The sequence below is a fragment of the Hermetia illucens genome, chromosome 6, assembly GCF_905115235.1.
Source record: "Hermetia illucens chromosome 6, iHerIll2.2.curated.20191125, whole genome shotgun sequence".
Taxonomy (NCBI): domain Eukaryota; kingdom Metazoa; phylum Arthropoda; class Insecta; order Diptera; family Stratiomyidae; genus Hermetia; species Hermetia illucens.
In genome coordinates this window covers 32,716,713-32,731,888 of record NC_051854.1, presented here as the reverse complement: position 1 = coordinate 32,731,888, position 15,176 = coordinate 32,716,713, and the positions used below count along the sequence as shown (strand labels likewise).

Below are 15,176 nucleotides of genomic sequence, written 5' to 3'. Positions count from 1 at the left end.
TTTCTCCTCCTGTATACAGTTCTTGACTCCAGGCAAATTAGCAAGAGATCAGATTTTCTCTCTGCGACAAGCAATGGAAAAGGTTTAAAATATGGCCATCAGTTACACCATCTTTTCACCGACTTCAAGGCCGGGTAAGATAGCCAAGCCAGGGAAAAAATCTACATGACCATGGGAGAATTCGGTATCCCGACGAAATTGATAAGACTGCTGACCCCGATGAATGTGCGAAACCAGATAGAAGCAACAGCGAGATCATTCAGCATCAACAACGGTCCACGATGATGTTGTGATGATGAAGTGGTCCCTATGATGTATCCAGATGGAGCAGACGGCGCGACATTTTGGGCCGCACGTTAATGAATACAAGACAAAATATATGGTGGCAACGTCAGCACCAACAAACGAAGAAGAAACAACACCTGGGTTCTTAGCATGGAAAAATACAAAAACTTGGCCGCGTGCGAGAATCCGCCGAAGAATTTTTGCCCCTACATCAGGATGGACGATATTGTATCCTACATATGAACGAAATCTATGAGCGATACCATGACCGTCTACGGACGGTTTATTGCAAGTAAACTCGTTGCATATACAGATGAATATTTATATATCTATATCTATAAAAAAGCCCACGGGCCCTCTTCCCGCCCAACCGGACCGAGGGGCGACCAACCTAAGGATGGGCTGAAGGCAACATCCAAAGGCCCGCATCACAGCGGTGATGGGTTTTAACGCAAAGTGTGTGCGATCATGCGAAAATGTATTACATCCCGATTGTCGCAAACACTTCAGCCAATGATCCGGAGGTTCTACACTACAGAGACATGGATCTTATATTGAAGACAGTGCGGATCAAGACTGAAACCTATTAGTTCAGGTTGCAAGGATAACCGCTTTTTGCATCTCCATGTATAGTCCAGTCCTAAGATCGAGTGTTTTCAGCGCTTTATGTAAGTTCTGCGGGACTAATGCCGTCGCTGAAATTACCACTGGGACTACTTGGATCTTTTGTAGTCTCCAAGTCTACTTCATATCATCTGCCAAGGGGGCGTAGTTCCGGATTTTTTCGTGCTATTTTTCAACAGTGTTCCGGTCCAACGGTACGGCTACATCGAGTATAAAGCACGCTCGTTCTTCCTTCAGAAGCAGAACTAGATCGGGTATGTTATGATTAACATTGTGGTCGGTGGCAATAGTGTGATCCCACAGTAGTTTGACCCGATCATTTTCCAAGATTCTCTGCGAAGTATACTTATAGTAAGGATGGTAGCTTGCCACTAAGTTATACTTCAACGCAAGGTTTTGATGGAGAATCTTGCAGACGGAGTTATGACGATTGGTGTACTTGGTACTGCTCAACATCCTGCACACAGATGTTATGTGCTGGATGGTCTCCTCTTCACAGTTGCATAACCTACAACTGGAGTTGGTGATTAAGGAGTCGTGAAGAATGTACCGTTTATAATTTTTTGTTGGGAGCCAAGCATCCTGAATTGAAGTTAGGAATGCTTCCGTCTAATAGAAAAGTACACCATTTGTCAACCATTTGTTGGAGGCTTCGATGTCAATGCCTGACAACAAAAACTTTTTTATATGACCTCTGTGAATGGGTTTCTCTTTCCACATGTCGATCTTCTGTTGGGCAGAAGTAACATTCCACATGGGATCCCATTCTCTGCTTCTCAAGTTCAAAGGAGATAATTTATTATCTGCAATGACGGTAGCCTGATGTATTTGGCTAGAGGATTGTTTCTCATAGAAAAACTCACGAAGAGAATGCACTTGATTGTAGTGCAACGTTTTTAAATCAAGTACCCCCCTTCCTCCCTGATGACATGGGATAGTAATCCTCAATTTTTCGGCAGCTCTATTGTGCATGTTGTTGTTTGCAAGAACTACCCTTACCTGTCTATTGACAGATTCGAAATCAGTATTACTCCACTGTATCACACCGAAAGTGTATAGAAGGAAGGGAATGGCGAAGGTGTTGATTGCCATGATTTTATTTTTCCCGTACAGCTCAGTTTTAAGGACAAGATCCAGACGCCGTTCAAATTCCCCCAGCAACTTAGATTTAATTATTGCCACAGCAGGTGTTGTTGCTTGCAATATGCCGAGGTATTTGTAGACGTCGTCCGAATCCATACCCTCAATTCGGATGTTATTTTGGCTGTATTCTTCGTGGATGGTGATGTCCAGCAAGGAGCGAAGTTGGTTCTCGTCTTTGGCATACAATTTGATGTCGTCAATGTACATTAAATGGCTTAATGTACATTTCGACAATATGCCATGCTTGACTTGGAACCCGTATTTACTTTCATGCAAAAGATGGGATAGCGGATTCAAAGCCAAACAAAACCACAGTGGGCTTAGAGAGTCGCCTTGGAAAATGCCACGCCTGATTGGTATCTCTCCTGATGTTTGTGAGGATAGCGATTGCTTCGCGCTCCAATTCTTCATTACTGTTCTCAGAAGAAGAACGACATTCGGGTTGATTTTATACAAGCGTAACACTTGTAGTAACCACGAATGCGATATGGAGTCAAAGGCTGATTTATAATCGATGTAGGCTGTCGAGATATTTCGTTTCTGACGGACAGCCTGCTTTACAGCTACCGTATCGATTATAAGCTGTTCTTTGCAGCCTCGGGAGCCTTTTGCGCATCCTTTTTGCTCCTCAGCTATCAATTTATGAACATCAAGATGTTTTGAGATGTTCGCGCACAGAACTGAAGTGAAGACCTTGTAGATGGTAGGAAGACAAGTAATTGGTCGACATTTTGAAGGGCAAGAGGCACCCTGTTCCTTGGGGATGAGGAAAGTTATCCCCTTGGTGAAAAATGGTGGAACTAAATCAGGATCGGCAATCATCTGATTAAATTGATTTGCCAATATCCTGTGAGTGCTCTTGAACCGCTTCAGCCAGAAGTTGTGAATCTTGTCAACTCCTGGCGCCTTTCAGTTACCTGCCTTGTCAAGGGCTGCTTCAACGTCGACTTCAGTTACGTCAGGCATGGTCATTTCGGGGAGGGCCTCGCATGAACGCATAAGGTGTGGGAGCCACGCTGCTTCTAAATTGCAACGACTGGATTCGCTCCAAACACTTCTCCAGAAGTTTTCTGCCTGATCCAGATCGAGGTTACTTTCCCTATCTGAGTTGATGAGATTTTTGTAGAATCCCCGTTGGTTCTGGAAGAACAAGGTGTTGTCTGTCCTTCGCTGAAAGCTTTTCTGATACCTACGGATGCGATTGGAGCATACTGCAAGTTTCTGCTTCAGCACCTCGAGGATTTCTTCCATTGGCATATCATCGGACAGATGGTAGTTTCCAATGATGTTCGCAACACATCTGTGCACTCTTGGTGATGGATTTCCAAGGAGTGCTTGCGTGACACGACCAATCTCCTTTCTCAACTTTTCGACTCTTTTGTTGAGTCGAAACACCCAGAACGGTAAAGTCCTTCTGCGCATACCTCTGTTATTCGCTCTAAGATGTTGATTATGGAGACGAAAAACCGTGGCAGCTGCAACATAGATCAGGATGTGAACCTCTGCAGCAGTAATCTCGCTAGCCAACCGATCAACCAAAATTCTGTCAACGGCAGCAATGATGTTAGTAGTTGCCGAAGTAAACTTCAGCGTCATGTAGTCGATGTCTGTACGCTGATGGATTCCGTTCCAAATCCGTGACACGGTAATAGGCGCGGACGCTAAATTCGTTGAGTTGGTTCGTCCAAACCATACGACGCCTAGGTCTCCCGTCCTTGGTGGTTGACGGCATAACCGCCAAAACATCCAAGGGCGAAGAGCTGCTCTGATGTTGTTGAGCGACTCTTAACCGTGTTGGGTATATACATATATAAAAAAAGCCCACGGACCCTCTTCCCGCCCAACCGGACCGAGGGGCGACCAACCTAAGGATGGGCTGAAGGCAACATCCAAAGGCCCGCATCACAGCGATGATGCGTTTTAACGCAAAGTGTGTGCGACCATGCGAAAATGTATTGCTACATCTCGATTGTCGCAAACACTTCAGCCAATGACGCGGAGGTCCTACACTACAGAGACATGGATCTTATATTGAAGACAGTGCGGATCAAGACTGAAACCCATTAGGTCAGATTGTTACCGGACAGGACTCTTCGGACTATAGCACAGGTTGCAAGGATAACTGCTTTTTGCATCTCCATGTATAGTCCAGCCCTAAGATCGAGCGTTTTCAGCGCTTTATGTAAGTTCTGCGGGACTAATCCCGTCGCTGAAATTATTACTGGGACTACTTGGATCTTTTGTAGTCTCCAAGTCTGCTTCATATCATCTGCCAAGGGGCCGTAGTTCCGGATTTTTTCGTGCTGTTTTTCAACAGTGTTCCGGTCCAACGGTACGGCTACATCGATTATAAAGCACGCTCGTTCTTCCTTCAGAAGCAGAACTAGATCGGGTCTGTTATGATTAACACTGTGGTCGGTGGCGATAGTGTGGTCCCACAGTAATTTGACCCGATCATTTTCCAAGATTCTCTGCGGAGTATACTTATAGTAAGGATGGTAGGTTGCCACTAAGTTATACTTCAACGCAAGGTTTTGATGGAGAATCTTGCAGACGGAGTTATGACGATTGGTGTACTCGGTACCGCTCAACATCCTGCACGCAGATGTTATGTGCTGGATGGTCTCCTCTTCACAGTTGCATAACCTACAACTGGAGTTGGTGATTGAGGAGTCGTGAAGAATGTACCGTTTATAATTTTTTGTTGGGAGCGAAGCATCCTGAATTGAAGTTAGGAATGCTTCGGTCTCATAGAAAAGTACACCATTTGTCAACCATTTGTTGGATGCTTCGATGTCAATGCCTGACAACAACAAATTTTTTATATGACCTCCGTGAATGGGTTTCTCTTTCCACATGTCGATCTTCTGTTGGACTGAAGTAACATTCGACATGGGATCCCATTCTCTGCTTCTCAAGTTCAAAGGAGATAATTTATTATCTGCCATGACGGTAGCCTGATGTATTTGGCTAGAGGATTGTTTCTCATAGAAAAACTCACGAAGAGAATGCACTTGATTGTAGTGCAACGTTTTTAAATCAAGTACCCCCCTTCCTCCCTGATGACATGGGATAGTAATCCTCAATTTTTCGGCAGCTCTATTGTGCATGTTGTTGTTTGCAAGAACTACCCTTACCTGTCTATTGACAGATTCGAAATCAGTATTACTCCACTGTATCACACCGAAAGTGTATAGAAGGAAGGGAATGGCGAAGGTGTTGATTGCCATGATTTTATTTTTCCCGTACAGCTCAGTTTTAAGGACAAGATCCAGACGCCGTTCAAATTCCCCCAGCAACTTAGATTTAATTATTGCCACAGCAGGTGTTGTTGCTTGCAATATGCCGAGGTATTTGTAGACGTCGTCCGAATCCATACCCTCAATTCGGATGTTATTTTGGCTGTATTCTTCGTGGATGGTGATGTCCAGCAAGGAGCGAAGTTGGTTCTCGTCCTTGGCATACAATTTGATGTCGTCAATGTACATTAAATGGCTTAATGTACATTTCGACAATATGCCATGCTTGACTTGGAACCCGTATTTACTTTCATGCAAAAGATGGGATAGCGGATTCAAAGCCAAACAAAACCACAGTGGGCTTAGAGAGTCGCCTTGGAAAATGCCACGCCTGATTGGTATCTCTCCTGATGTTTGTGAGGATAGCGATTGCTTCGCGCTCCAATTCTTCATTACTGTTCTCAGAAGAAGAACGACATTCGGGTTGATTTTATACAAGCGTAACACTTGTAGTAACCACGAATGCGATATGGAGTCAAAGGCTGATTTATAATCGATGTAGGCTGTCGAGATATTTCGTTTCTGACGGACAGCCTGCTTTACAGCTACCGTATCGATTATAAGCTGTTCTTTGCAGCCTCGGGAGCCTTTTGCGCATCCTTTTTGCTCCTCAGCTATCAATTTATGAACATCAAGATGTTTTGAGATGTTCGCGCACAGAACTGAAGTGAAGACCTTGTAGATGGTAGGAAGACAAGTAATTGGTCGACATTTTGAAGGGCAAGAGGCACCCTGTTCCTTGGGGATGAGGAAAGTTATCCCCTTGGTGAAAAATGGTGGAACTAAATCAGGATCGGCAATCATCTGATTAAATTGATTTGCCAATATCCTGTGAGTGCTCTTGAACCGCTTCAGCCAGAAGTTGTGAATCTTGTCAACTCCTGGCGCCTTTCAGTTACCTGCCTTGTCAAGGGCTGCTTCAACGTCGACTTCAGTTACGTCAGGCATGGTCATTTCGGGGAGGGCCTCGCATGAACGCATAAGGTGTGGGAGCCACGCTGCTTCTAAATTGCAACGACTGGATTCGCTCCAAACACTTTTCCAGAAGTCTTCTGCCTGATCCAGATTGAGGTTACTTTCCCTACCTGAGTTGATGAGATTTTTGTAGAATCCTCGTTGGTTCTGGAAGAATAAGGTGTTGTCTGTCCTTCGCTGAAAGCTTTTCTGATACCTACGGATGCGATTGGAGCATACCGCAAGTTTCTGCTTCAGCACCTCGAGGATTTCTTCGATTGGCATATCATTGGACAGATGGTAGTTTCCAATGATGTTCGCAACGCATCTGTGCACTCTTGGTGATGGATTTCCAAGGAGTGCTTGCGTCACACGACCAATCTCCTTTCTCAACTTTTCGACTCTTTTGTTGAGTCGAAACACCCAGAACGGTAAAGTCCTTCTGCGCATACCTCTGTTATTCGCTCTAAGATGTTGGTTATGGAGACGAATAACCGTGGCAGCTGCAACGTAGATCAGGCTGTGAACCTCTGTAGCAGTAATCTCGCTAGCCAAACGATCAGCCAAAATTCTGTCAACGGCAGCAATGATGTTAGTAGTTGCCGAAGTAAACTTCAGTTTTGGGATCCTTGGCCTAGCGTCTGGGAGAATGATGTACATTGACGACATCAAATTGTATGCCAAAGACGAGAACCAACTTCGCTCCTTGCTGGACATCACCATCCAGTTCAGCAGGGATATCGGCATGCAGTTGGGTTTGGAGAAATGTCGCATAAAAACAATTGTTCGGGGAAAACACACCGACAACGAAGGATACAGCCAAAATAACATCCGAATTGAGGGCATGGATTCGGACGACGTCTACAAATACCTCGGCATATTGCAAGCAACAACACCTGCTGTGGCAATAATTAAATCTAAGTTGCTGGGGGAATTTGAACGGCGTCTGGATCTTGTCCTTAAAACTGAGCTGTACGGGAAAAATAAAATCATGGCTATCAATACCTTTGCTATTCCCGTCCTTCTATACACTTTCGGTGTGATACAGTGGAGTAATACTGATTTAGAATCTGTCAATAGACGGGTAAGGGTAGTTCTTGCAAACAACAACATGCACAATAGAGCTGCCGAAAAATTGAGGATCACTATCCCACGTCATCAGGGAGGAAGGGGGGTACTTGATTTAAAAACATTGCACTACAATCAAGTGCATTCTCTTCGTGAGTTTTTCTATGAGAAACAATCCTCTAGCCAAATACATCAGGCTACCGTCATGGCAGATAATAAATTATCTCCTTTGAACTTGAGAAGCAGAGAATGGGATCCCATGTCGAATGTTACTTCAGTCCAACAGAAGATCGACATGTGGAAAGAAAAACCCATTCACGGAGGTCATATAAAAAATTTGTTGTTGTCAGGCATTGACATCGAAGCCTCCAACAAATGGTTGACAAATGGTGTACTTTTCTATGAGACCGAAGCATTCCTAACTTCAATTCAGGATGCTTCGCTCCCAACAAAAAATTATAAACGGTACATTCTTCACGACTCCTCAATCACCAACTCCAGTTGTAGGTTATGCAACTGTGAAGAGGAGACCATCCAGCACATAACATCTGCGTGCAGGATGTTGAGCGGTACCGAGTACACCAATCGTCATAACTCCGTCTGCAAGATTCTCCATCAAAACCTTGCGTTGAAGTATAACTTAGTGGCAACCTACCATCCTTACTATAAGTATACTCCGCAGAGAATCTTGGAAAATGATCGGGTCAAATTACTGTGGGACCACACTATTGCCACCGACCACAGTGTTAATCATAACAGACCCGATCTAGTTCTGCTTCTGAAGGAAGAACGAGCGTGCTTTATAATCGATGTAGCCGTACCGTTGGACCGGAACACTGTTGAAAAACAGCACGAAAAAATCCGGAACTACGGCCCCTTGGCAGATGATATGAAGCAGACTTGGAGACTACAAAAGATCCAAGTAGTCCCAGTAATAATTTCAGCGACGGGATTAGTCCCGCAGAACTTACATAAAGCGCTGAAAACGCTCGATCTTAGGGCTGGACTATACATGGAGATGCAAAAAGCAGTTATCCTTGCAACCTGTGCTATAGTCCGAAGATTCCTGTCCGGTAACAATCTGACCTAATGGGTTTCAGTCTTGATCCGCACTGTCTTCAATATAAGATCCATGTCTCTGTAGTGTAGGACCTCCGCGTCATTGGCTGAAGTGTTTGCGACAATCGAGATGTAGCAATACATTTTCGCATGGTCGCACACACTTTGCGTTAAAACGCATCATCGCTGTGATGCGGGCCTTTGGATGTTGCCTTCAGCCCATCCTTAGGTTGGTCGCCCCTCGGTCCGGTTGGGCGGGAAGAGGGTCCGTGGGCTTTTTTAACTATATATGTATATGATTTCGTGAAGTAAAATATGAAAAACTATACTTTGACTTGTAGATAAATGAATTTTATATTTGATGAAATATGAAGAAAAGACAAAGAATTATGAGATTCAATGGTAGCATATATATAGCAATATACATATAACGACTATCAGAACGTTTTTATTCTTCCATAGGAAATTTTAATGAATCAGTCAACGGACGAACGAATTAAATCAACCACCGAACGTGTTGAAAATATGTCACAAAAAATCGAAGATATAAACCAAAAGGAAAATATTCAATCGGCCACGGTTCAGGTATTTTTGGAGATATTTTATAAGCCTGTAACTATATCAATAAAACTTGGTTTGTTTCATTTCAGAACATTGATTTTAGAATCCGGAAAGTTGAGGAGTCAGCGGAGCAAATACTTGCACATTTAGCTGTAATTCACCGATTTATGTCAGCCCACACCCAAGAGAATTTACAAGTTTCCACATCAAATATCCCCGCTGAACTGAGGCAACGAACTGTCTCTGAAGCTGACGAGATGAGTCAATTCCAAGTACGTATCATAACTTCTTATTTCTGATAATAAGAAAGATCGAGTGATTTGATGAGAAGTCGTCTCTTGCCCTGCAATTTCGAAATGAACAAACTTAGTCTCTTTTTGCTGAAATTATTTTTCTGTTCGTTATAATGTTTAATTTAATAGTCTGTTCACATTTATTAGTGTATATATAGTGTTTTGCAGGCTACTTGCCTGCTTGTTCAGTGTTTTTCTACAATCGCCAAAATCGTTTCTAAAGGTCACAACCCACTCACATACAATATATCAATTTACCCAATGATTACATAACTTTGCTTAACAATTTTCTAACAAACCAAATAGTGTTTTAAAAAGGTAAACATCAATCGTTAGACCGCCTGTAATACTGTTGACGCACTAAATCACAAAAAGTAAAAATCCACTAAATAAATAATGCTTGTCTTGCCCACTAACTAAATATCTGACTGACCTAAGACAGCAACGATCGCAACAAGTGTGTGATAATCTAATGGCTCGGTCGAGTGCAGAACTATATATGGTTGCCATGAACTCCAAAATGATACATAGTTCCATCATTGCCGATTTCCTTGAATATGTTTCAGCTCCTTCTAAAACTTCCAGGAAAGCTTGCTCACTAGCGTGATAGGCTCGTCGATATCGAATTCACCATTTTTCTTGGACATGCGCTTGATTCAGTAGTTATCATCTAATGTATCAAGCCGCCGTTGTTTCAGTCGAATTTTTTGTCATTTACCATCGATATCTATGTTCAGGCCAATCTTACTAAATAGTTTTCCGTAGCGCGAATTATATGACTATGATATCGAGACAATTATCTCACAATTTATCCACAACGGGTGCAACCCTATATCTTACACGGATGTTTTCATTTCGGATGTAATCATAGCGCCACGGATCCAACACAATATCTTCACCTCCATTACCGCAAGGTGACGTTCATTGCCTTTAGTAATTGGCTAGCACTCAGAACCATAAAGGGCAAAAGCACAAACGACACGTAAATTGCGAAGTTGGTTGGTACTGCAATCACAGAAATGTGGAATGTGAAACGTCGGTCCACCCAAATAGCGCTGATGCGTGAAGCAGTTTCATAACGACGTGCTGCATTATACGACCATTCCACTTTTGGACAAGTTACTGTAGATCCGTTTGTTGTGAGGCGCTAAGACACCATAGTTTGTATAGAACATCATCTAGAGCGTTGCACGCCGAGTGCCTTGTGTGAAAGTGTTCAAGAAAGAGAGTGGCGAGAGGGCGCTTCCTCGGTGAACACCGACAGAGGCACGAAGTGGTTTTCATGAATCCATAGAACCTTAATCTTCGAATCGGTGTAGAGCAATTCAACCGCGCGCACGAGTTCCTCCGACACCAGATGTTTCCTCAATGTATATCAAATACGTTTGTATTACACACGGGCACCTTCTCTATATCCACGAATGGAATGTAGAGATGGCGATATTTCTCACGGTGCTTCTTCATGAGTAACCGTGCAACGTATATTATGTCAGAAGTTCCATAGGTTTTGACAAACCTGGCTTGATTCCAACGATGTGTCGAATACGGCTGTCACAAAATCATTACTGATAATGAAAAAATCAATGATATTGAAAAGCTGTCAGTAGAAAATTATAGTAATTTAAGTTGCAAATGCATGGGGTAATAATATGCACCGTCCTATGGGAATAGACTAACGGTGAAATTCTCATGTCAGAGGCAGCTGCTGGGAAACCAACATACCAAATAACCAAAATTAATTTTGCTTTCTGTATAGGAAACACAATTTGGTTACGATCAAACCTCGCAAAAATATATGTACATGGCTCGAAAAGTTGGAGTAAAACATTTGCTTTATTTGGAAAACTTATTCACATGAGAGGGCTCAATTAGTAGTTTGCAAAACCGATGTTTTTGATACCGGGTGAAACATAGGGGGTGAGTGTGTGCCCCAAAAACTGTAACAACAGAAAAATCTGAAAAAAATCATAGGGGTGTATCTGAATAGGGAATAGGGAACTTCTCACACAAGGTGAACACAAGACCTTTATACCCAAAGCGACCACTTTCCGGTATTCTGACTTGTTTCATACCGTAGATCGTAACGGTGAAACGCGAGCGAAATGAGTAAGGATGTCATCAAAGTGAAGCCAACTTTTCGTAAGATGGTGCCATATATGTAATGCTTTAAGTATATCGTTTACGATTTTCGTAACAGTGTATCGTGAATTCGCGCAATCGCGCAAGAAAAAAGTTCGGGTTTGGTACTTTTTGAATTCTAATGAATGGTACGCACTATACATACGGAGATACATTACAATCTTGTTGTTATTGCTTCTAGTACTCACATCTCACACAAAACGTATTATGTAATTTTTTGTTTGTTTAAGGTTTGAGGGATCCTGAGTATAAATTCACTTTATGTTGGACCATTTCAAAGAGACTGTGTTTTAGTTATGATATGACATGTTAATGCCTTGAAAATCATAAGCCCACACCAGCGAGACAAGTATAACGACGAACACCAACATTCATCACTTTCGGGACTCGAACTCGGAGCAACCAGATCGAGAAATATCAACCCCACCATCGGGCTATCATTTCACTATGCGTATCGTAAACGCTGCCTTACCACTCGCAATAGAGATGGAAGTAAATTGTGTGAATCAAGGAGCCAAAATACATTATTCATCATGGAGACATTTGACAACACATCGTTTCAATGCGTGTCGAAAACCGAATATTCGATTTTTTTTCAATAACAGTAGCGATTTGGTCATCTCATCTCAGAAGATTTAGTGACAAAATACAAAACAAAACTTTAGTTCACGTTTTAAATGACAAAATGGAAAACGTAAAATGAAAATGTGTAATATGTGTGAATTAATATCAGATTGTCGAAGAGCGTTTGTGCAATCGGGTAAACGCATAAAGCGATTATGGTGGTGAATATAGTTCAAACGAATTTACACACATAGAGATAAAAGGCTTCGAAAACAACTAACTGCATTGTACTTACCTCCGCAAAGTGGCATTGTGGAGCTGGCGAATTGTAATTTATTAGAAATGGCGCAATATATTATGTATGCCAACAGTTTCAAATTTTCCGAAGTCATTATCGTGGTTACTACAGTGACATACCAAGATAAGCTTTCTCCAAGACAATCTTTCCGGGTGCAAGCCAGTGACTAGAAAAACAGACCTAACAGCAAAAAGCTAGATTCAATATTCGACCCAGGCATATGCGACCGGATTGCAAGAAAATGCACATGGGAGGATTAGAAAGAAGGTCGAAATACGCCTCGGCGAACACCCGACATTTTACCCAAACCATAGGAAAAGAATAAACGTAATAATTGCATCTAAATTATCTCAAGATCCAAAACCTGTTGCCTCATCGTTTTGTGTAGAAAAAAATCATAGTAAATTCAGTTTACTGTTTCTTTGTCATACGGACTGTTTCCCAAGTGGCTACACCTATTGAGTTGAAATTTGATTGGCAAATCAGACTGCAGCAGTATCAAGTTCGGTAGCATCGTTGGTAGAAACAACGCTTCCTGGATATTAGAAGTTGGAAACCGGGAAGCTCGGCGCCTCAGGTACGAAGGGTGTAAATTTATGAATAAAGACAACTTTAATCTACTATAACTTTATTAATAATAGTAGGATGTTCACCAAACTTGGCAATATAAAGCTTTATGTTATACCCGGTCTTACCTTATTATTCTGAAATGAATTTCCACTCTATTTCCCAGAGATATAGTAACGTACTATTATTAACTTTGTTTGAACAGCTATCGGTACCTACGGTATCACGATCTAGATGGCCCATATAGGGACAGCTTCCTGATTTTTTTCAGATTTTGTGGTTGGGTATTTTCTGAGAATATATGTGATCCCGTCACTCCCTGTCTTTGTCACCGGCGTCAAAACTAAAATCTGATTCGAAAAATGCAAGACTTTTCATTCAATATACCACATGCTTATATTCCGTGAAAAAAAAATTATTCCCTTTTGCGTGTACGAAGATCCCCTTTAAGTTCAACATACAATGATATGATTTTACGTAATTTGTGTTAATAGGTATAACCATATTTGAGAAAAATACAAAAAGACAGACCGACCGATTTTAATAGGGTTTTTTTTCCACAGAACCTTATAATTTGTTTGCTCTTAGCCTTGGTATAATTGGTATTTATCTTCCGTCCGAATGTGTCCTTCTCCCTTTCTAAATCCAGAGTCATTTGTTCAAGATCCATGACTCGGTGGGGGAGCAGGCAAATTTCGTCAACGCAGCGGAAGTATTTGAAGAAAGATTGCGTCATTTATTGAACCTCTGCTTGTATTGTGGTCAAGATAGCACGGAGAACGTCATTGATAACGAGAAGAAAAAGTATCAGTGACTAGACGCAACGCTGGCCCTAGACGCAGTATTGAAATTTTGCGCCATCATATTTTGCTCTGATAATAGCTTTTAGTTTCTTCAGATACACTCCCATTTCACGCTGCCGAAAGCCTCCGCACAATGCTCTTATTATTGGTTCTATTAAAAATAAGATCCTTTTGGCGCAGACGCTAAGACGATACAGTGTCTGAAATGAATAATGCAATCATTTGTTCCATTCTCATTGCTTGCATCTTATGACAAGTTTTATATATTATAGAACAATTTATGCTACCCTACATAATTAATTCTTTCATAATTTGCTTCCTAGCAACAAGGTCACCATCGACTTCGAAATATTATCGTACAAAAGTGTACGTTGTATTTATTTTATTTATTTGTAACTAAATTAGTCATCAGCGTAGACCAGTAGTTGGGTGGACTTGAGGAGGATGGTGCCTATCGCAATTACGTCTGCATCGTGAATCATATTCTCCAGGGCCAGGTTGAGGAGGACACATGATAGGCCATCCCCTTGTCGTAGACCGTTGTTGATGTCGAATGGTCTTGAGAGTGATCCTGCTGCTTTTATCTGGCCTCGCACATTGGTCAGAGTCAGCCTAGTCAGTCTTATCAATTTCGTCGGGATACCGAATTCTCTCATGGTCGTGTACAGTTTTATCCTACCATAGGCGACTTTAGAGTCGATGAAAAGATGGTGCAACTGATGTCCATATTCCAACAGTTTTTCCATGGTTTGCCGCAGAGAGAAAATTGGCCTAACAAGATAGCGGAGAATATCTTATAGATGGTATTTAGCAACGTGATACCTCTATAATTGCCGCATTGCGTGATATCTCCCTTTTTATGTATGAGACAGATAATGCCTCGCTGCCAATCGTCAGGCATTGATTCGCTGTCCCACACCTTGAGCATCAGTTGATGAACCACTTGGTGTAATTGAACCAATTCGGCTGTAATTCCATCGGCTCCTGGCGACTTATGGTTTTTAAGCCGGTGGATTGCATGGACTGTTTCTTCTATGCTTGGTGGTGGCAGAATTTGTCCGTCGTTTTCATTTGGCAGTACCTCCAACTCGCCGATATTTTGGTTGTTGAGTAGTTCATAAAAATACTCAACCCATCGCTCCAATATGTCCATTCTGTCGGAAATCAGATTTCCCTCTTTGTCTCAACAGGATGAACATCGAGGTGTATAAGGTTTCATTCTGCTGACTTGCTGGTAAAACTTTCGCGCCTGGTGCGGTTACTCCCTGTACTTTTCAACTTTACAGACCTGTTGGTCTTTGGCTTCTCCGCTTGACGGAGTTCTTGGTAGGTCTCTGCGCATAGCAACATTACTCGGTATGCCGCATTTTTCCGTTCCGTTGCTAGGTTACATTCATCGTCGAACCAGCCGTTCTAACTTTTCTTGCGGCTGGAGCCAAGTATGTTTGTGGCGGTGTCAATGATAACATTCTTCAGGTGATTGTGAAGATCATTTGTTGATGCTTCATTTCCAGGACAT

General features: G+C 42.2%; 1 protein-coding gene across 15 annotated transcripts in view; it reads left to right on the top strand.

The window, feature by feature from the left end:
* LOC119658934 (transient receptor potential cation channel trpm) overlaps positions 1-15,176 on the top strand; it is a 489,577-nt gene that overhangs the window by 458,196 nt on the left and 16,205 nt on the right. For all 15 annotated transcript variants that reach the window (XM_038066779.1, XM_038066781.1, XM_038066780.1 and 12 more), the window contains 2 exons: positions 8,895-9,017; positions 9,083-9,265. In XM_038066779.1, the coding sequence (XP_037922707.1) occupies positions 8,895-9,017; positions 9,083-9,265 (306 nt within the window). The remainder of the gene's footprint in view (positions 1-8,894; positions 9,018-9,082; positions 9,266-15,176) is intronic.